This window comes from Meriones unguiculatus, chromosome 17 (genome assembly GCF_030254825.1).
Source record: "Meriones unguiculatus strain TT.TT164.6M chromosome 17, Bangor_MerUng_6.1, whole genome shotgun sequence".
Taxonomy (NCBI): domain Eukaryota; kingdom Metazoa; phylum Chordata; class Mammalia; order Rodentia; family Muridae; genus Meriones; species Meriones unguiculatus.
Window position 1 is genome coordinate 36,600,379 of NC_083364.1, and position 22,879 is coordinate 36,623,257.

The window sequence follows — 22,879 nt, forward strand, 5'->3', positions numbered from 1 at the left end:
TAATTTACGGCATGTATTGAATATTGTAAAGGGGTATAAGAAGTGTATTCTGCAGATACCAAAAGGAGACCAGTTAACTCTACCTAGAGAATTCGTGAAGCCTTTTGGAGGAGGAGAAATTGCACCAGTTCAGTTATGAAGTATGGGTAGGAATTGGCCAACCAGCAACTTATTGTTCAGTTATTCAGAATAGATGACACACAGATGAATGAAAGGGTGCCGATGGCCATGGATGAAGCTAAAAGGTAGGCCTAGCTGTGTTTTAGAGGCCTTAAGCCATGTCAGGGAGTTAGAGGTTTGTATTGGTGTAAATAGTGGGGACCTTTTGAAAGTGCTTGCTGATTGTTCAGTAGACATAGCAGCACAGCGCACACTGGTAGAACGTAGGGAGGCTGGCGGGATGGCTCAGCCAAGAAAGGATCTTGCCCCCGAGCCTCAGAGCCTGGTTTGCAGGCCGATTCCGTGAAGACTGCTCATTTAGAAAGGGCTCTTTGTACTTTTCTGTCCATTTATAGTTAACAATTTGCTGAGCTGACCCTTGACTCCAGGCTGGAGCCAAACTCATAACTTGTGTCTGGCTGCCCGGTTTGCAGAGCCCTGCCAGACTTCTTTGAGTTCATTTCCTGTTTTACCTCTTGTGGAATCAGAAAGTATATCACTAAGAGGCATCCCCTTTAAGTCCAGTCACTTAGGAACCAGTCATTTTAAATCCCAGCTTTTATGCCAGTGTCATGCTGTTGGAAGAAAATTTACATTCACTAAAACAGTGCCATAGAGCTGGAGAATGGCTCAAGAGATTAGAGCTCTCTGCTCTTGCAGAGGACCTAGGCTAGGTTCCCAGCACTCACATGGCAGCACTCTACCATCTGTGACTCCAGTTCCAGGGGGCCTGACGCCTTCTTCTGACCTTTGTGGGCAGCAGGCACACAAGTGGTACACATACAAGCAAACCACTCAAACACATAAAATAAATCTTTTTTTAAATTTTTAAACAAAACAGTGGTATTAAGGGTTGGCAAACAAGAGCCACAGGAAAGAAATCCATCATCATCTAAAGTGGGAAGTCAGGGGATCCAGCCAGGAATAGTAGGGACAGTTTTTTTCATTGTTGAACCACCTCACTTTCCTTTTTTGGTTCTCAGGGAGGACTTAAGCTATGTTCCGATAGCTGCTCAACCTTACTGTCTTGGAATTTGGATCAGGGCTACATAGTGAGACATTGTCTCAAAAGCAAAAACAAACAAATATAAAAAGATAAAACAAACACATATAAAGTTTGAGTTTTGAGACAGCTCAACAGGTAGAGCTAGCCACTAGAGTGTGATCCCTGAGCTAACTCCACCGTTGTCTTCAGACGTCCATGAGTTCTGCAGCACACACACCCACGGGCCATGTAAATACACGGTGATAATAATAAATGAAAGCTAGAGAAAAAGTTTTAAGGCTTAGCATGGTGAGTCATGCCTATAATCCAAGCACTTATGAGTTTTTGAGGCAGAGGCATCAGGAGCTCAAGGCCGTCCTGGTAATAGCAAGTTTGAAATCAGCCTGTGCTACATGAGACCCTGCTTTAAAAATAATAAAGTTTCAATGCCTGAAAAAAAATGTTTTTAGTTATTTTAAATATCCAGAACTAATTATCTCCTGTTCTTTTCAGTTCAGAACTCATATTCAGTGTAGGCTCTACATTATAAAAATAAGAGACTAGACTGTGTTGCCACAAAGCATATGTCAAGCCATTTGAAATTCTGGGAAAACTTTTAGAGATGGTGGGTTCCTATAGGATTTGCTATTTAAGACGAAACTGATTTCCACAGTCTGGAGTGAGTGCTGGAGAAGCCTGTGTCCTGCTGATGGATGCGCCTTTCATTGATGTTTCCAGAAGAAGTTGGAAACAGGGGAACTGTGGGCTTCTCAGATAACAGGGGTTCTGTGCACTACTTAAACTTGTATCTGAGGATTCCCCTGAAGAGTGGACGTATAAGTTGTACAAGCATAGGACAGGAGGTGTTATCCCAGTTGTGAAACACTGGCCTTCATTCCCGGACTGTAGTAAACACTGAGGGGGAGGAGGAACTGGAGAGACAGTCTCGCCTCTTCCCTCATCAGTTAGAAATCTGTCCTGTGGGGAATACCTCAGGACATCCATTCTGAGAAATCCCACACATCTGTGTTTTAAGTTGCCACTAGTAGTCCTCATGTGATAAATATGTACTGAGTGTGCGCTTTCTCTCTCTGTCCTCCCCCACCTTCCCCATGTCTCCTTCACTCAGTCACTCATTTTTATATGAATTATAAGAAATTGCATTTGAACTAGCTTCTGTTTGTTTGTTTGTTTGTTTGTTTGTTTGTTTTTTCAAGGCAGAGTTTCTCTGTGTAGCTCTGGCTGCCCTGGACTCAATTTGTAGACCAGGCTGGCCTGGAACTCACAGAGATCAGCCTGCTTCTGCCTCCCAGAGTGCTGGGATTACAGGCAAGTGCCACTGCCGCCACTCCCACCCCCACCACTGCCACCGCCACCTGGCTGAACTGGTTTTTAATTAGCAGCATTAGCTTTATTCTTTTTATCCTTGCTTTTGCACAGAAACAGGGTTTTTCCTTCCTATAGCCAGGTTATGTCAGACCGTACTTCTGTGTCAGTATTTCAGAAACATAGGTTTTCCTCTTCGGTAAAACAAAGTGCTCATGGCTGCTCCCTCATAGCATTCTCTCCCAAACTGAGAGCTGGGTCCTGACCAGCCTCGCCTGCCTCCTAGGAAGAAATGCTCCTAAGAAGGAAATATGCTTGCTTTTGCTTCCAACCCTGGAAGGCAGAAGGTGAAGCTGACATGTGGAGAGAATTTCAGCTTAGAGGGACACGCCAAAGCGAAGCAGTTTGTCCTGTTGGATTTGCATTTTGTGTCTTGTTGTTGTTTGTTTTTGGTTTGAGACAGAGTCTCATTGTATAGTCCTGGTAGTCCTAGAACTATATAGACCAGTCTGGCTACGAACTCACAGAAATCCACCTGCATCTACTGCTCGAGTGCTAGTTGTTGTCTCATTTAGCCTAGGCTGCCTCTGAACTCTGACCTCCCTGCCTACACCATCCGCATTCTCGGGTTCCGGGCATGTCTCACTGGTCTGGGCCTGCAGCTTTTCATTTGCAGCGCTGCTGTGAAAGTCAGGCCCTTTGCCCCTTGGCTTCTCCTCCTAGCAGCTGTCTTCCTCGCCCTTCAGTTCAACTTGCCTTTCCCTGGAGCTGAAGAGGCCACACTGCTGCTTGTCTGTGCACACCTTCATTTCACCGGGCGGCGGCCACAGCCGCAGCGGAGCCTGGGCCAGTATGACAGCGCAGGTGGGGAAACCCAGGGCTGTTCTGCTTCCATCTGTCAGGAAGTGATGATTCCAAGGTTTATGTTTCATTTTTCCCCTACCTTTTGTTTTCTGTCCACTTGACACAAGCCAGTGTCACCTGGGAAGAGGAACTTGAGTTGACAGAACACCTCTACCAGATGGAGCTGTAGAGAAATCTGTGCTCCATGTTCTTGATTAACGATTGCTGTAAGGGCCCAGGCTACTGGGGACAGTGCTATTCCTGGGCAGGTTGTCCTGGGTTAGATAAAAAAATCAATCTGTGCAGCCATGGATGGAGAACAAATCAGGGTAAATGTAACTCTTCCATGGTCTCTGCTTCCGTCCTGAGTTCCTGCCCACCTTCCTGCTTGGTGTCCCTGATGGTAGACTGAAGGAGAAGATGAAGGAAGCCCTCTCCTCCCCAGGATGCTTTGGTCACAGTGTCTATGGCAGCAGGAGAGAGCTGACAGGGCAGGCGCCTCCCCATACACTGGCTTCCTGTTGTCTTTTCCACATCCTTCGCAAGTTGTCCCATCAGAGCTGGGAGATGATAGTTTCTTTCCTTCCGTCTCACTGGTTGCCTTTTTGTCTTTTATGACAAAGCTAATCCCAGCCCAACCCGCTCTGTCAGATCTGCAGTGCTTTCTTACACTTCTTTTATTTTGTTTCTTCTTAGGGCAAGGAATATGTTTCGTGTCTGCAGAAAATTCAGATTTACAAATGAAGTCTTTTGTTTTCTAGAGCTGGTACGGGTGTCCATGCGCTCACTAAGTTCAAAATCTTTGCATCATGCTCCCTGCAAACTTCTGCCTTCCATACAAATACTTAAACATCATTTGAAATATGAAATTCCTATTTTTTTTCTTACATTATGTTCCATGATAACCAACTAGGTGAAAAACAAAACTTTGAGAGGATATCACATGTCTTTTTACTTCTAGTGTTCAGAGATTTTATAGAAAAGTAAGCTCACTCATTAGTAATTAAATAAATTTCCTACATCAACCTTTTACCTTTTGTAATGTAGCTTTGTAGCCATTGTTAAGAGTTTAATTTCCCAAGTGTCTAATGAGTCAAATGCAAAAATTAAGGCTACTGTTACGAGCGCTGGCTGTTGTTACAGACCACCAGGTTCAGTTCCCAACATCCACATGACAGCTCATGTCCATAACTCCATTTCCCAAGGACCTAACACCTGGATTCTACAGGCACTGTGTGCACTTGATGTACAGCCATACATGCAATGAAACACTCACACCTTTAAAATAATAACCTGTTTTAAAATAGAGCCAGGTATGGTAGTGCACACTTTTAATCCTAGCACTTGAGAGATGGAGACAGGAGGATCTCTGTAACTTTGAGGCCAGCCTGGTCTTCACAGTGAGTTCCAAGCAAGCCAGGGCTATGTAGAAAGATGCTGCCTCCGGACTTTAAGGGGAGGAGGGAGTGGCCTGTGATCAGGTCGTAAAGTAATTAAATAAATAAATTAAGGAGAAAATAATAAACCAAAAGAAAATAAACTGCTAATTGTAGCCATGCTTGAACCATCAGCTACTAGGTACTACACTTTCTTGGTGTTCTCTCCAATTTTCTTTTTTTTTTTTATTTTGTTTCAAAATGAAAAAATATGTTCTTGGCACTTTCCTTGCTAAACCAAAGCAAATACAAATATTAGAAGGTGGCAAACTCCTCTCCCAGGCCAGCACCTATTTCCGTAAATAGTGTTTTATTGGAATGCAGCTCCACTGGACTGTCCCTCTCTTGTGGCTGGTTGGGGGGTGGCTCAGTGGTAGAGTGCGTGCTTAGCATCCCTTGTGGCTGCTTTCGTGTTCCTGTCAGAACTGAGTAGTGGCAACAGTTCTGTGGCTCTTGAGGTTAATGTTCACTGTTTGATCTTTTATAAAAGGAAGTTTGCTGAGCCCCTAGTGTGCTTAACAGTAAGTATATGAAGCAGCTGGCAAGAATATTTTTATCTTTGTTGATAACACAGTTTCCCTCTTTTCTTGTCTTCACTACAGCCTAAATTAACAATGGCAAAATGCAGGCGAAATGTGGAGAACTTCCTAGATGCTTGCAAAAAAATCGGGGTACCTCAGGTAACGTGTGTGTGTGTGTGTGTGTGTGTGTGTGTGTGTGTGTAAAATTGTTCTTACCAGAAGTAGCTACGAACTAAGTGATCACTACTAACACCATGTGTTATTACAAGACTGTCAGTTTCTCGCCAGCAACATTCTTTCATGCTCCCCTCATTTCTAAGGGTCTTTAAAGAAACTGTTAAGTGTTAATTTATATAATTGCTTTATAACTAATAAGTGAAAAATTATTGTTTTATTTTCTTAAGCATCCTACTCCCTGTTTGACCAAAGTATAGCACATATAACAGAATGTTTTCACACAAGTACCTTTCAGATTGGGATTTCTTTTGTTGGCTTCAGCTTTTTAACACTTTCTTTAAATACATTTTAAATACATATATAATTTTGATTAATTTTAGACTGCAAAAAATGTTACAAAGTAGCAGAGTTCTTATGTATATACTTCACCCAAATTTTCCATACGCCATCGTCATAGATGCAAATAGTATAGTTGTACAACTAGGTGATCCAAATGAGAGTCCTATTAGCAGATTAGAGGTTTAATTCAGCTTCCACCCATTTTTCACTAGGCTGCAGTCCTTTGGACGTTAGCACACTGGGCACCACTTGTAAGCACATGCTCTGTTATAAGGAGACAGTGCTTCCATGGTTCTTTTTTTGTGGCAGTTCTCAACTTGTGGGTCACACCCTTTAGGGGTTCAAATGACACTTTCTTAGGGGTGACATAAGACCATCAGAAAACACATATGTTTGCATTACGATTCATAACAGTAGAAAAATTACAGTTATGAAGTAGCAATGAAAATAATTCTTTGGTTAGAGGTCACCACAACATGAGGAACTGTATAAAGGGTCACAACATTAGGACTGTGGAGAACCTCAGCTCTCTTGTGTTTCCTGCCATTCATAGTGCTACAGTTAAGCATTATTTATAGACTTAATCAGAAAAGGAGTGTTTATCTGCTCTTTGAGTGGCGCTTTTGAAGAGCAGTTGAAAAACTGCTAAGTTTTGGATGATAGGGTACATGGGCTCCTTGATCTAGCATTCTGTTCAGGTTGCACCCTGGGCCGGCTTCCATCCGTCCTAAGCCTCTAGTGCTGGAACTCTGATGCACTCCACCATGCTTAGCAATAGTGCAAAGAAATTAGCAGCTTGCTGTGCTGTGATTGGCAGTTTTTCTTTTCTTCTTTTATTTTCCTGCTGGGATGGTAGCTGTGGCCTCCTGCATGCTCTGCTGAGCACATGTTCTACCACTGAGCCACACCCCCAAGTCTCTAAGCCTTAGTTTTGTCTAGTTTGCAGAGAGAAAAACACAGGCCTTTCCATCAGAAACCTAGCATTGGCTCCTGGGCCCGTCAGAAACACCAGTTTTGCTCCAGGTTAAGCCCTGTTTAACCCTCGTAGCCTCCCAGTGATGCTTTTCATCCAGTCCACCATCCTGCTCTAACTGGCCAAGAGCCAGGAGGCACAGCAGCGTGTAGCCAGCAAGCACCCTTCATTCCAGCTTCTCATGGTTCAGAGTGGAAAAGAAAGCCAGTTCCCACCTGCGCCCGCACTGGCCAGCATAGATTCCGCACCTGTTTTTAGGCCATTGTTATTTTCTGCTCTGTTGTGGGTTTGGTTTTTCCCCTTTCCTAAATTGAAGTAAGACGTTTTTGTCCTTATGGACAAATTCAAACTAGAATTTTTTCATTTTTATATCATTGTTTTATAAAAGCTTATGAAACCATTTTGCACATACTGAGACCACTTACCATGTTTTCTGAGGAACTGGCTTGTATTCTCTCCACAGTGAAAGTCCTAATGTCTGTATGTGCACATATTAGCATCCAGGTTTTCCTGTCTTAGTCAGCATGCCTGCTGCCTGCTGGAGTTCCACAGCCTGCGGCTTGCAGTGGTGCAGACTGGGAAATACAGAAAGCAGCAGCATGCTGCCTCTGCCATGCTGGTATTTGCCAAGAGCTCTCCTCAGCACCATTTCTACACATCAGAGCTGCCTGCCAGGCTCTAGAGCCCTCTTGTCTCAGATGTAAAGTCTGTAACCTAGAACTCCTTCAGATTGTAACTGCCTGCCCCTGTCAGCAAAGTGCACAAATGGTGTGCTTGAAAGCATGTGCTTAAGTCAGCATTTTCCAAGCAGGGCTTACGAGTGTTCATTACCGCCGAGCCAGCGTTCTACCTGAGCTGAGCTTTTTAAAGCAGAGACAGAGGTAGAAAAAGTACAGTTTGAAACTGACCTTTTTTTCAGGGTGGTTAGACTGGGGTTCTCTGCATCCGCAGCCCCGGCCCCATCTTCCCTGCCAGAAAGAGGAAGTAGGCGTCCACCCCAACCACCTCTTCCCTGTCCCCTTCTGCCTTCCCACCCACTTCTCCACCAGCTTCAGATGAGTTCTAGGTTGGCTGCTACTTTGCAGAAAGTGAGTTATCTTTCTGGATACAGCGAAGGATAAGGAACAAATTCACAATGACAGCTTCAAGCTAGCATTCTCAGCCTTGCTTTGTTCTCGCTTCCTTCTGGCCCTAACCAGACTGTAAAACAGCGATCTTAATATTTAAGTCTGTCAGAATTGGGCCCAGGTAAAAGATAAGTATGAAGATAATTCTCAGTATAACTGAAAAGCAGTGTGCAGGGTGAACTGTGAGTCCACTGTGGTGGAGATGCCCAAAACCCCACACTTGGAAAGTGGAGGCAGCAGGGCTTGGGGTCCAGGGTCATCTTCAGCTGTATAGTGAGTTTCAGATTTAAAAAAAAAGATAAATGAGTCAAATTATAAAGGAAAGTGGGTTGGGGATGTAGTAAGGGTGGAGTGTTTTTGTAAGGTTCATCCCCAGATCACCCTCAAAATGTGAAGGCATCACTGAAAAATAAACTTCGAAAGCCTCTGGATAGGAGAGTTTATGAATATTCATTTTATTATTATGCTTTTATTAAATGTTTTACAGTTCAAAATAAACTTGTCCACTGTCTTACATCCTAGAGTTATTGTACATGTTAAACACTATTTCCAGGTTGAGTCCACTCATACTTTAGATGCTCCCTCCATTCTGTCGGGTGTCTGGTGACCTGGATCTAGGGATGATGGACTTGATCTGATGGTCTGGTCAGTGCCCCTGACTCTTCCATAGTAAACCTCTTTCACTGCAAGGCTTGCCTCAGTCTTTGAGCATCTGTGGTTTGCCTGGCTTCATGATTAGCCCACTCCAGTCAGCATCCTCACGCTCTGCCCTGCTCTCTCCTCAACAGTAAGGAAGAGTGAGAATTGAGATGAGGCCACTTCCCACTCTCAGGACTCACTCAGTGCTGAACACAAGCCAGCTCTGTCCGTTGTCCCCTTAGTGCTAGTAGCGAGCCTCCAAAGAGCAAGTTTCATTCTGTCACTCAGCAGAAAATTTTGTGTGCATTGATGAGCCGACAGTTTTGTTTTTCCGAGTTTTCTTACTAATGATAAACTGCTGCAGGGTCTGACTGTTGCTGACATGGTTTTACTGAGCTCTGTACCCGGCTCATATTTTCTCCACTGACTTTGTTTTTCTTTTTTCCTTTCCTGCTCACATTTGGACAGGACAATCTCTGTTCCCCTTCCGACATCCTTCAACTAAACCTCAGCGTTAAAAGAACTGTCGAAACTCTGCTTTCTCTTGGGGCACATGCAGAAGAATCGAGCTTTGTCTGTGTGTCTGTCCAGCTTCTGGGTTTTGTGGCATTTTACTGTGCTTTAATGTTAACTCTCTGTGTGCTTTATTACCGGGTCTTCCCCTATAGCTGACCGCGCAGCCGGTGCCTTCCACCTCCTTCCTGTGCTTGGCGAAGGTTTGTTTCTCAGTCAGAATTGCTGACAGCAGCGTGTTTTTCAGAGTCTAACTTGAGAAGGTGCATTGTTTGTCCCATGTCCCGAGGGGCAGAACATCCCATGGAGGCACTTAAGCTGGCTGCCAGAGAGGATCGCATTCTCTCTCCTAGTCACTTGCTTCCCACTTACCCTGTGGCCTTGTTTCTCATATGGAAAGGTTAAGGCCTATCTGTTAATGTAGTCCTGAGCCCTGGAGAACTTTGACCATCTTTTTATACTGTGATACAACTTCAATTTTGAAGTAACGAGTGTCTGAGCCGTTTTACCAGCTGCTCAGCATGAAAATACTGTTACCCTTTCTTATTTGGCGTACCTGTCACTTAGGTCTCTGCCCTGAATTCCTAACTTGCCCTTAATTCTAAGTGTTTAGACACTTAGAAGGCAGAGAGCATTTAAACTACTGATGTTAGTTTGGTACGGATTTTTAGTTTAAAGTCACTGGGGGGTTCCCCAGACTGCTGTTCTGAGCCCACTGTGTCCTTTTAAGACAGTGTACACTAAGCAGCTGGCCAGAGTCTGCATCTGAGAAGAGGTGGCCACGCTTACCGTGTGTGCTGCCTGTAACAGATTCCCTGCTAGAACCCTGTTAGAATGTGACAAGCAGGAGAGATGATGGCTCAGCAGTTAAGAGCACTGGCTGCTCTTCCAGAGAATCCAAGTTCAAGTCCCAGCACCCACATAGCAGCTCATAACTGTCTGTAACTCCAGTCTCAGGGGTCCAACACCTTCACCCAGACATACATGCAAGCAAAACATGAATGCATATGAAATAATAATTGAAACAAAAACAAAAGAATGATGTTTGGAATGCATGTTGTTTCTCACATGTTTGAGCCATTTTTCTAGGTGAGCTTGTGTTTCTTAGAGAGTGAGGAACACTATGTGAACTGTAGTCAGTGATTTCAGTTCGAGCTCGGGATGCTCGGTAGACAGCTTCTGGACCCAGGGCAGAGAACACCACTGCGTTCAGATTGCCGCTCCGCAAATGGTGTCTCCACACTCTATTAGCAGAACTGGACGGCTGCTCAAGAGAGCCTGCCAGGAGCATCAACCCTCCTGTAGCCCACCTGGGCACCTGCTTACCCTCATTTACTTCTGTCTGAAGTGAGCTGTTCTTTACTGTCCGCTGCTAACGCTGATGCAGTGACAGGCTGCAGTGTTCTACAGTAGTGCCTTCCAGAGTGTGCTTTTAGGCATCTTGGAATCCGGGATCGTTGTCTGAGTTCTGTCTTAAAGAGTTTTGTCCTTTCACACATGCGCACTCATGTACACACACACACACACACACACACACACACACACACGAGTCAGGCTTAAAGCCAGGTCTGATGATATGATGATATAAACCTGTAATCCCAGCACTTAGGAGGCTGAAACAGGATTGCTTTGAGTTTCAGTTCAGCCTAGGCTACATAGCAAAACCTTGTTTTTAAAAGAAAAAAAAAAAACAAAAAACAAAAAACACCACCAGCAACAAAAAAACCGGCCACAGAGGCTGCTCTGTGGCCTAGGCTGGCAGTGGTGGGTTCCTAGGAAATGTCTGAAAGGCTGATGTCCAGGTGGAAGTGCCACCTCAGCGTGGGGTCCAGACCACTGTGCGCCACCCTCGCCTTCACTCAGGCCTGGGTGCTGCTGCGCAGACCGCAGGGAACAGGCCCTGAAGAGCATGCCCACCCAGAGCACACATGTTCATCTTTCTGTTTGCTTTTCAGTTTTTTGGAGACAGGGTTTCTCTGTGTAGCCCTGGCTGCCCTGGACTCACTTTGTAGACCAGGCTGGCCTCAGAATCAGAGACCTGCCTGCCTCTGCCTCCCGAGGGCCAGGATTAAAGGTGTGCGATACCACCACGCAGTACAGACATCTTAAATACAGCTACTCTCTGGTTGCAGAGGTATTCAAAACGTTAGTTCAAAACTGCTAGTTTATTAGCAAATCGAGAGATTGTTGTGACTATCAAAATCAGCATTAAATTAAAAAGAAAGTGTTGCTATCCTTTTATCACAGTTCATGCTGTAGTGTTTGATGTACAGAATGTGGCAGAGCATACCCTCACACTTGAGTTTGAGGCCAGCCTGAGCCGCACAGCAAGGCCCTTCTCAACTGTAAAACAAAAAATTAATTGAAAACATAAAGAGTCATTTTGATTTTAAAGAAAGAAAGAAAAGCCAATTAGTGCTATGCTAAGAACTGCCTTTTTCTTACAAGAGTACCAAACCCGAACTAAGTCAGACAAGGCAGATACACCCAAATAGGTAGTCAGTTACTAGGCTGAAAGCTCACATATAGTTCTCCAGCACAATCCAACCTGCTGGATTCTGTGATGTGAAATACTTTACTTTTTCAAATACAGTTTTTTGTTTTTTTGTGTGTGTGAGTATCAATACTTTATTTTGGTGTAAAGACAGGAAGCTGGAAAATACACTGTATTTTAAAAATTTTCTTGGTTTCCCCTCTCAAATACAGTTTTTAAGACTCACTGTGTAGCCCTGGCTGGCTTTGAACTCACAGACCTGCCTGGCTCTATCTCCTAAGTCCTAGGATCAAACACACTCAGCTAAAACACAATTTTCTCTTTAAATCTGATTTTTAACTAACTTGGATTTAGGCTTCCCCTCTCCCTTTCCTGGTGTTACAGTCATTCACAAAACCATGTTGTGTCCCTGCTGTGTGTGATTTCCTTCCCAGAGTGCTGTCTGTCAACCCTGTGCTCCACTTGAGCCGTGCTGTCTGTCTCTAAGTCTGCCCTGATCTTTTGTCAGTGTGGCTTCTGCACAGAGCTCTGCTCCTCTGCTGTGTAAATGTGTCACCTGTCAATCTTCTGTGTAGACTTCATGTTAATAAAGTGACCCTGAGCGCTCAACACCGCCCGTGTCTGCCTCTGTTAGCGGGGTGGGTTTGCCAGGAACTCGCCATCTCTCCCTTGATTACGATGAGGTGGGGGCGGAAGTGCCCGTGCTCTCTCAGTTCCGTGACGTTCACCCTGTTTTCTTTCTGTTTGTTTATGTTACGTTGTCCCCTTTTAGGAACAATTATGTTTGCCTCTGCACATTTTAGAAGAGAAAGGGTTGAGCCAGGTTGCAGTGACGGTCCAGGCCCTCCTGGAACTTGCCCCACCCAAGCAGCTGCAGCAGCCACAGCTCTCTGCTGTCTGAGGAGTTCCAGGGCCCCGGGTGCTGGCACAGCCAAAACAAGGAGCAGGAGGACGCGAATGCTGGCGCCGCCTGCTCAAACAACCCCGTGTGTTCCTAGAAGCCCTGTCTTCACGATTCCTGCCAGGAATGTTTTGCTCCATTTCTCCATTTTAGGGGAGATTAAACCCATTGCCACTGTTTTTTGTTTTGTTTTGTTTTGTTTTGTTTTGTTTTGAATGAAGACACAATTTCTAAAGTGGAACTTTGATTACTGAGGACCCACCATGGAAGCCTAAGCTGGCTGTGCTTTTCTTCGTGGGGAGCTTCTATTCCATGCCAGAACCAATGCCTTCACAGCCGGGTATTTAGCTCTCAGAGGACAGACATGGTATTATCTCTGCCAGTTCCCTGGGTGTCTGCAGCTCACTGGTTTCCACAGTTGGCCTTCATTCTCCTAGAGCACTTGTGAAATCCAGGTTTGCATCAAAGGGTGGACTGTGGCCTGGGAACCTGCATTTTCCGCAGACATTTATAGGTGTTTCTCAGGCAATAGAGACTGCTGTTCCGAGACACGTAGTTATGTGGTTTGAGGGTAGCAGCCCGACTGCAGTTTTCAACCACATTTAAATCAAAGGCTATCTGTATTATGATGACTCGGACTTTGCTGTCAGAGAGAACAAAACCATAGAGGAGCTCTAGATCCTACACAGTGTAACAGGTTTTTAAAGCCAGAGCCCAGGCCCTCCCCAGCCCAGCCCACCACCACCCCAGCTTTTCCTAGAGTGTGGCTGTGTGCCTTTCCCTGCTAGGCCCACTCCGCAGTTCTAAGCCGTGAGGTGACATGCGCTGCCCAGCATTGTCGGCATTTGCCTCCATGAGCCCGCCATGCTGATCCCGGGCACCCCAACCAGGCACGCTCACAACTCCCTGCTCCCGGAACACAGAGTACACAGCCCGAAGGACTGAAGGAAGTCGCATTGCTAACAGCACTTGCAGTTGACAGCCAGTTTCCACACTCAGCAGCTTCCTGTCTCTCTCTCCTCAGTCCCTCCCAGATCCTCCAGCTGTGCCTTACACACAGCTGTGAGCAGAGAGCAGAAGGGCCTAGGGCTGTAGTACAAAGTAGGCATCTTTATTTCAGTTGAAGCACCAAAGTTTTCCTTCCCTAGATTTTGCCCTTTTAATTGTTAGTTGTCTTTGGTGTTCACTGCATTTAGAGCCCACATAGCTTAAATACTGACTAGGGTTCCACTCCCAGCACCAAGGTGCAGAGAAGCACACAAGCCTGTGATTCCAGACATTCTAAAGTGGAAGCTGGAGGATCAGGATTTGGGGCGCATGCTAGGCAGGGACCACCTACAGCCCACCCGGGCTACATTACACTGGGGCTGAAGAGCTGGCTCAGCAGTTAAGAGCACTTGCTGCTCTTGCAAAGAGGGTCAGGATTCAGTTCCCAACACCCACAAGTCAGTTCACAACTGCTTGTAACTCTAAGGGTCTGAGGCACTCTGATGGCTTCCACAGGTCCAGGCACACACACACACACACACACACACCATATATCCCCTCCTTCTGGCATGTAGGTGAACATGCAGAGAACTCCTGTATTTAAAAAAAAATACATAGATAGATAAATTTGGGGCTAGAGAGATGGCTCAGTGGTTAAGAGCACTGGCTGCTTTTCCAGAGGTCCTGAGTTCAATTCCCAGCAACCACATGGTGGCTCACAACCATCTATAGTGGGATCTGATGCCTTCTTCTGGCATGCAGGTGTATATGCAGACAGAGCACACATACACATGTGTATGCATAAATATTTAAGAATATATAGCCTTTCCCTAAAAGTGACTTTGAACAAAATCATTTTGAATATCTAGTCAAAGTAATGCTTTCTCCTTGTTAGTGCAGAGAAGTGTTTATTCGGACAGTGCCACTTTATCCAAGTTCAAAAGCAAGTAACAGCAGCCAGGCATGGTGGCACATGCTTGTAACTCAGGAGACTAGGGCAAGGAGGTCATGAAATTTCAGGCCAGCCTGGGCTACTCAGCAAGACCTTAAGAAAGAGTAAATAAGTGTACCAGAAGGCATCTGCGCTCCTGCCCAACCCACCGTGGTCCTCACAGAACAACAGTCCCAGCTTGGAGCCCAGCCCAGCCCTGCCCATCAGCAGTTCAGACTGAACAGCAGCCGCAGAGCTCACTTACACCGGCCGCATCTGAGCAGGAGTTGCACTTTCCTTTTAACCAGCACTAACCCTCGGCATAATTCCTAAAGTCTGGATCTTAATTGTGTAGAAAATGAGTCCAGAAGAAATGACCCATTATAACACTTACAGTAGCTACAAGGGTTCCTAAGAGTAAGTTGACATTGCGAGCATGGTGGCACGTGCCTTTTAATCCCAGCTCTTGAGGGGCAGAGGAGGGAGATCTGGTCTACCTAGTGAGGCCCCATCTCAGAAAGATGAGGACAGTCCAGCGGTTCAGTTGCCACACCAACACAGACCTGAGTGACTAGGAAAGAGCTGCGCAGTGCTGGCGGCCAGTAACTCGGAGGCTGTGCTGCACTCCCACACGAGTCAGGGCTTTGTGAGGCCTGTGTCTTTCTATACGTTTCCAAATTGGAAAGGACAGTTCATTTGTATATTTAACCGCGCTGGACTCCAGCGGAAGACAGAGTTAGCTGTGTCCTAGTCCCCTGGCTGGAAGCGGCTACCCGGCCAGTGCTAACATGGATAAGGCAAGTGCCTGCTTAGCCCTGCCTTGCCACCTACAGAGATCTTAGTCAGCAGGCTCCAGGCTCCGGGCGGCATCTCTGCCTAGCCCTCCAACTCCTGTAATGAGCAGGTCTGATGGACTCTGGGGAGGAGGAACGTTTGTACCGGGCTAGAACAGGGTAGAACAGGCTAGAAAAGGCGGAGCGGTGGGAGGTTCCCAACCGGCAGCTCTGTAAATACACCCTTGCAACTAATCAAGAAGCCTGTCATTGCTTTGGCTTCCTCTAGTCAGCAGTGACTAATAACATGTGATAAGCTGATGAGTTTGATGGATTTTTAAGAACTAAGTACTTAAATGGTTATAGAAATGAAGGAAAACTTGGCTATGTAGAAGCCTTTTATAGACACATTGCAGTGAGATGGTTTACAGCAGACTGTATTTCTGAAATGTTATAAACATGTAATTAGTAAAAAGTTTTGTAAACATTGACCTATATTTGTATGTCTGTAAATATTTTGTCCAAGTTCTAAGTATAAATATGTCAATACTGTGTATGTTATTTTAAATTGCTTGTATGTCATCTTATATGTGGACCATTAAAATAAAAGCATGTAATAAAACACTTGAAATGTTCCAGCCTAAAGCATGGTTTCATCAGCAAAAGACGAAGCAAGGAAAGGCTTTGATCGGGATCACTAAGGAGCAAACCTTGTTAAAATATGCCTCTGGGGTTAATGTTCACTTTCTTAAAGAGGTACAGATACTAAGATGGCCTGCAGCGGCAGCGGGATTAGAAGGTTCCGCTCAGGCTTAGGCCACAGTGCAGTCAGAAGTGTGCCCGCCAGCACACGTGTTCCCATGTGCCCACATGCTCAATTTATTTATTTGTTTGTTTGTTTGTTTTTAAGGAACAAATTAGTTGTGGTGGTGTGTGCCTTTAATCCCAGCACACAGAATGACAGAGGTAATCAGATTTCTGTGAGCCAAGGCCACCCGGTCTACACAGCGAATTCCAAGATTAGCCTGACAACCTGAATTTGAGCCTGAAGACAACACACACACACACACACACACAAAGTGGAAGGAGAGCACAGAGTCCAGGGAGTTGCTCCCTGACCTCTGCAGGTACACCAGAGCACATCATGCACACACAGAAAGAAGCAGAGGCAGGGGGTGGAGACAGGAGCCGGCCGGGCCCAAAGCTAAAGCAAGAACGACCCGGTGAGCTCGCTGCTTGTAAGGGAGAGCAGTGGAACGCCAGCTTTGCTGAATGCCACACAGGCTAGTTTCCACGAGGCTTGTTTCTTTAAAAGTGGTAATATCCTACATGATGGACGTAGTTGACCCCGCTTGACAAACATCTGTAAACTAGCCCCCTGGAGAACCCATGTCCCGGTCTTTATCACTGGGGGACTGTGAGTCCACACTCCACGTCTGTCTCGTATCAGCCACTTCCATCCCTACCCATGCCCAGAAAGGCCGCCGGGACTGCTTATGTAAAAGGAAGGCGCTGTGCCCGTCGCCACCAGCGCTAGACGCTTGCTAGCGTCCGTGTGCACGCATATCGTGCTAGGTGGTGCTCTGCTAATTCCCGCTGACTATTCCACTTCTGCTTCTGACAGTTTTCCACTTTAACCTTATGGCATAAAATCAGATTCCGAGGTAGCATAGGAGTTTTTAATGCGTCCCTCTCAGCCGACGAACTGCTGTCGGGTGACAAAGAACGAGAGGAATGTCCGCAAAGCTACTCGGCATGGCCTCCCCAAGAGTCTGCAGAGGTCCCGAAGCCCCGTGACAGCCTTCTTTCGGGCTCTGAAAACCATGGGAGCGGGCATGGTGAGCTCCGTGGGTGTCCGGGGAGCCCACACGTGAGTGCCAGCACCGCACGTCTCCAGACCAGAGGGAAGAACAGCGGAAACTCGTCACTTCTTGCCTCTCCGCTTCTCCTTCTCCTTGCCTTTCGAGTCTTTGTTGTCATCTCTCTCTCTCCTGGGCAGTCGGAAAGTTCCAATTTCCCTCCGGATCACTGTACCTCGCCACCAGGCCTGGAGCTGCAAGGAGGAAGAGAGGGAGTTCACCTCAGTGTGCCCAGCAGCACTTCCACCATTCCACACACCGGAGCCCACAGTCGCTGTGTCTGAGGAACATCTGAGACGGGGGAGTGGCTGGGCTGCCGTCAGTGTGGCTACCCTGTCGTGGCTACTTCAGAATGGCTACCCTGTTGTTCCTGGGTGAGAGCGAAAATGAAGTGTGCTAGGCCGAGTTCTCCCTCACGCTGGGAGCCCCAACTTCTGGGTAGGGCTGGCTCCCGTGGCAGACACCTCACACCTGCAGCCATGGCTGCAGAGGGAGTGATGCCTGTCAGGCGTGCTCGGTCAGGGCCGCACTGAGAAGTCTCTAGGGAGCCCCTGGAATGTCTGTCAGTGTGGTGCAGCTGCCCCCAACAGTCTAGATCAGCCTACTGGGCACATGAAGCCACAATGACAACAAAAGCCGTCTCTGGTTCTTCCTTGAGAACTGAATCTTGACAAATGGAAAATGGAAGCTTGGTCAACATTGGCTAATTATACACCAGATTTTCCTAGGAGGGAAATCAATGATGGAAAGTTTTTTGGTTTTTTTTCTTTTTTTGTTTGTTTGTTTGCTTTTTGAGACAGGGTTCCTCTGTGTAGCCATGGCTGCCCTGGAACTTACCCTAGACCAGGCTGGCCTCGAACTCGCAGAGATCGGCCTGCCTCTGTCTCTAGAGGCTGGGACTGAAGGTGTGCGCCACTACCATGAATCACCAGCTAAAGGTGAGTTTCGATACCTGGTCCTCAAAGTACCTCAGAGTTCTCGTTTGGGACTTGTGGTTGTGGCTTAATGATAAAACGCTTAGCGGCTCTGGGCTTGACACCCAGGACCACAAAAGAGAACTCATCCTTGTGTGGTGGTGCATGCCTGTAATCCAGCACGTGGCCAGGGGGGCGCCTCACAGGCAGAACCTGCCTCCCCCCTACAGGTCAAATTCCTTCCCACCAGGGCCCCTGAAGGATGCTCTTCCAGGCGGCATTATCTTTTTCAAAGTAGTTGCTATTTTTTGCATTACAGTTACCGCTTTAAAAGTATTTTCTCAGGGTTGGGAGATGACTCAGCAGTTAGAGCACATATTGCTCTTGCAGATGACTTGAGTCAGTTCCCCAACACCCACATCAAGGCGTTCACAGCCATCTGTAACTCCAGCTCCAAGGACTCTGAAGCCTCTCGGCCTCGGTGGGCACCTGCACGCCTGTGCACACACCCACACACAGACATATACATGACTAAAAGTAAAAATGAATTTTAAGAATATTTTCCAGCATCTGGAATGGGTCACATTGTCATTGTTAATATGTGCAAGTTCACAGGAAACTTTATGAGATAGTTTGCTCTGTCAGCCAGGCCTTGATTGCTCACATCTATAATCCCCGACACTTAAGAGGCTGAAGAAGAGGGAACACTAGCAGGCTGCATGGTGAGCACCGGCCCAGTCCGGGCTGTGGAGACACTGTCTCACAAAGAGTAAGATTATTAAACTAAAACAAGTTTTAAATATGGTTTGTTTTTCTAACTTGCTTTGTCCCTTCCACTTTTTTAAGCAGTTTATATTGGAAGGCATCACCCAGCCAGGGCGGGCTGACTTACAGGAAGTCATAGCCGTGTCACACCCAGGTAGGAGTCACCTCCTCGGTGACTTTGATGGCAGAGGCTATGCTTCGCTTCCCGCCTCCCCTCCCCGGATCAGGAGCCAGGCTCGCTCCTCCTGTCAGCTGCCTCCCGGCACGGTGGACCGCAGGCACACCCCACCCGGGGGCTGCAGAGATGCCTGCTGAGCACCCTTCGCCCAGTGCCGGCCCCTTCACCCCCAGCGGCCTACCTTCACAATGCTCTTCAGCTCCAACTCATCCTGCTCCATCTTCCTCCTGGTCCTCTCCTTTTCTAGCCGGTCCTCAATAATGACCTGTTCATACTCCCGGATCTGCACAAGTAAACACAGCAGAGTCCGGCCACAGCCAGCCAGCCAGCCCCACGTGCCAATAACCCCAGGAGATTTTAATATTATTATTACTCCAGAGACACAGGCAGGAGGACTGATCGAAGTCCAAGGCTAGTCTGGTCCACACAGCAAGTGTCTGTAGCAAAAAAATCCCTGCTAGATTGCCAGACTCATTGTATTCACGTTAGGTAATTATCCTTTTTTTTTTTCAGTTTAAACAATTGAAAGTTGAGCTTTAAAATGAAGATGAAACACTAAGTCAGACATACTGGCACTTGTAATCATAGCACTCCGGAGACAGAGGCAGGACAATTGGAACAAGTTCAAGACTAACCTGGTCAATATACTGAGATTCTGTTTTAAAACTAAATGAACACATTACTCATTACTGACCTCAAGATAATATTTTTAAACATTAATAGAAGGTAATAAGCAAATGGGCATGTTCTAAACTAGACATTTAAGAAGTTCTACCCAATGATGAACTCATGTTATTACAGATCAACATTTACAAACTGTCTTTAAGGGACCATAAAGTTGTTGGGGTTTTTTTGTTTTTATTTTTTGTTTTTTCAACGTATCTCTCAAGGAGTTTTAAATAATTTATACCTAAAATGCAAGTAAAGTCCCTGGCTGGAGCACTGTGGCTCACATCTGTGATCTCAGCGCTGGGAGGCTGAGGTAGGAAGTTCACTACATAATGAGCTCCAGGGTAGCCTGAGCTACGTACGGAGACCCTGTTTCAAAAATTAAAAATGTACTTGGGACAGAATCATCCCAGCATTGGTGCAGGGATCAGTCTGTCGTCATTGTCGTTACTGTCGTCATCATCAGAGAATCTCGCTGGTTCACAGAAGCACCTCTCCTTTTGCCCAGGACACCCGTCTTCCCAGCTAGCTTGGCTCCCACTGGTTCCCCAGGGTCACCTGTCACCCCTTACCATCTTGGCAAGTTCTTGAAGGTGTGATAGGTCGGTGGCCTTGGCAGCCTTGAGAGCATTTAACTCGTTCTGTTTTGCTTCTGTGTCTTTATCAAATTTATCCATCCAGAACTCTAGCTTCTCTTCAAGTTTCTACTTGGAAAGAGCATTAAAACATTGGAAAGAGCATTAAAACATGGTTCCCCTCAACACACACACCAAAACAAAGAAAAAAGGAAAAAGGCAGGGCCATCATGGTGCACACCTTCCCAGCGCTCAGGAGGCGGAAGCAGGCAGATCTCTGAGTTGGAGGCTAGCCTTGTCTTCAGAGTGAGTTCCAGGACAGCCATGGCTACACAGAGAAACCCTGTCTTGAAAAAAACAGCAATAACAAGAAACAAATGACAACAAAAAACATGGCTCCCACCAGACACAAAATAACAGGACCATATGATGCAAGTTTGAGAACAAGATTTCCTGCAGAGTTCAGGTCAATACAGACTTGGTGAAGGGCACGGGAAAGACTGGCCGGGCTGCTGACATGTTCTTTGTATCTGTTTGGTGGCTATATCAAACTATACCCTCCATATTCCTGTGCTTTTCTGTGTGTAAGCCACCCCAGCTTTAAAAGAGGAGAGGCACCTACAAAGTCACAGCCTGTGACATGCGCAGGACATGTGCAACTCAAGCCAGACAAAATCCCAGATGGAGTGTGGAGGTGAACGAGAAGTCCCAGCTAAGACGCTAATGGCAGCTGATGGCTGTTGGGAGAGGAAGAGTCTCTTTTCTTCCAGGGTGTGGCCCTGGTAGTCAGCACACGCCACTGGAATGCCACACTTCCCAAAGTATAGGGGCAGCACACATTGTATCTGATGAGGTTTTGTTTTTTTTGTTTGTTTCTGTTTTTGTTCTTGTTTTTTAGGGCACAGTTTAGGTGGATGGGAAGCGGAGGTTGGATCTGGGAGGAGTTGGACTAAATACGAAGAATACACATTTTATGAGATCACTGAAGAACCAATGAGAGAATAGATAACATGATAAGCAGGAGGAGGGGTTGGGGTACAGCTCAGTGTAGCTCTTGCTTTGCACCTGTGACCTTACGTTTGATGCCCAGCATAGCAAAGGAACCAGAACAAATGGCTGGAACACTTTAGGAATGAATCAACACTGAAAGACAGGATGAAAAATACGGGGCGGGGGGGGGGAGAAGATGGCGGGGGATGGCACAGAGAAACAGGTAGGAAATTCTGAAGCATGAGCAATGACATCAGCTTCCCTTTAAATTAACGATAGATTGAAATGGGGGCTGGGGGAGCTCAGTTGGGGTGCTGGTCTAGCACGCATGAAGCCCTCTGTTTGATAGTCAGTACCACATAAAAACTACACACGGTTGCCCACACCTATAATCAAAGTAGAGGCAGGAGGATCAGGAGTTCAAGGCCATCGCTGGCTACAGTCCAGCTTAGAATATAAGATATCCTGCTGGGGGGGGAGGAGTCTTGAAAATTCTATGATAGGAATAGACCTGAATCTAAGATGCATAACAACCTAATTTTCAAATATGATAGATGAGATTCAGTCTTTGAAAGTTACTAGATGTTGCTTTAAAATATGTACTTTGGCAAGGGAAAATGAAAGACATGTAACACACAGAAATAACAGTGAAGCATCATTGCTGGTGACAGCCCCTCAGCAGGCCGTCGTCATGCCTAACTGGAGCAGCACGGGCTCTGAAGGCAGACTGCTACGGTTCAGATTCAAGTCTGGTGCTCCAGTTTACTTGAATTCTTTAGACCTCTAGTTCTCTCAGCCCGTGGCGGTAAAGCACAAATACAACCCTCTCTGTACAGCACAGTGCAGTGTGCCAGACTCTGTATGCTAATGAACTGACACTTGTATGAAACTGATTTCAACTTAGGATGTTGGAGGGAGGGCAGTAATTAAAAAGCTGTGCTTTAATAAAAAGCAACCGAGTATGCATAATGATTCATTCTAGACCTAAGAGAGAGAAGGCAAAACTTAAGCCTGTATCAAAAAAATGTAAAGGCTGCAGCCAGGTGGTGGTGGTGCAAGCATTTAACCCCAGTAACTGGAGAGGTAGAGGCAGGTGGATTTCTGAGTTCGAGGCCAGCCTGGTGTACAGAGTCCCAGGACAGCCAGGGCTACACAGAGAAACCCTGTCTTGAAAAGCAAAACAGAGTTTTTAAAATGTTAAAGGTTGCTGTGGAGCTGGAGAAATGGCACGGGGGTTGAGTTCACTCTGCTCTTTCAGAGGACCTGCTTCAGTTCCTGACATCATGTCCAGCTCAGCAGCCTGCAGCGCCAGCTCTGGGACCCAAAGCCCTCTTCTGATCTCCAGGGTACCTGTGCTCATGCCTACATACACCCACACACACACACAAACACATAATTCAAAAATGTCTTAAAGGCTACTAGTGAAAAAGAGAAACCTGTAACTCCTAAATGCCTGACCATTCAAGAGTGAGATACAGAAGCACTGGTATGGGGGTGCACAGGTATGGGGGTGCACGCCTGTAATGCAGCTCTGGGGGTAGGAGCAGGAAACCTTGTCCCAGAAAAACTGAAGCAAAATGGATTCTTTCCTAAGACGTTACAAAATATGACTCAGAAAGATTTGGTAAATGAAGAGCTGAGTCTCAGTCTAGGCAGCCAATGCTTCCCTTTTCAAACCTGATGCCCCAGAAAATAAATAATAAAACAGACAGGGGAGGGAGATACACAGTCAAAGTGGCTTGACTTTTACCACAATTCAAAGAACACCCACAGATTTATTCTATTTCTGTGTTTTAGGTTTCAGA

At 46.2% G+C, this 22,879-nt stretch overlaps 2 protein-coding genes across 14 annotated transcripts in view; one reads left to right on the plus strand and one right to left on the minus strand.

Annotated features, from left to right (window-relative positions):
* Lrch3 (leucine rich repeats and calponin homology domain containing 3) overlaps nt 1-15,769 on the plus strand; it is a 99,558-nt gene extending 83,789 nt beyond the window's left edge. For 8 of the 11 annotated variants that reach the window (XM_060370251.1, XM_060370256.1, XM_060370253.1 and 5 more), the window contains 2 exons: nt 5,352-5,429; nt 8,994-12,141. In XM_060370251.1, the coding sequence (XP_060226234.1) occupies nt 5,352-5,429; nt 8,994-9,197 (282 nt within the window). In that variant the 3' untranslated portion in view covers nt 9,198-12,141. Of the gene's footprint in view, nt 1-5,351; nt 5,430-8,993; nt 12,142-12,304 lie in introns of those variants that run through there. The other 3 variants (XM_060370254.1, XM_060370261.1, XM_060370258.1) reach the window with 1 other exon arrangement.
* Nucleotides 15,770-16,281: 512 nt separating this feature from the next.
* Iqcg (IQ motif containing G) overlaps nt 16,282-22,879 on the minus strand; it is a 35,674-nt gene continuing 29,076 nt past the window's right edge. For all 3 annotated transcript variants that reach the window (XM_060370264.1, XM_060370265.1, XM_021651542.2), the window contains 3 exons: nt 20,082-20,213; nt 19,022-19,123; nt 16,282-17,177 (listed from right to left, as the gene is read on the minus strand). In XM_060370264.1, coding sequence (XP_060226247.1) covers nt 17,049-17,177; nt 19,022-19,123; nt 20,082-20,213 — 363 coding nt within the window. In that variant the 3' untranslated portion in view covers nt 16,282-17,048. The remainder of the gene's footprint in view (nt 17,178-19,021; nt 19,124-20,081; nt 20,214-22,879) is intronic.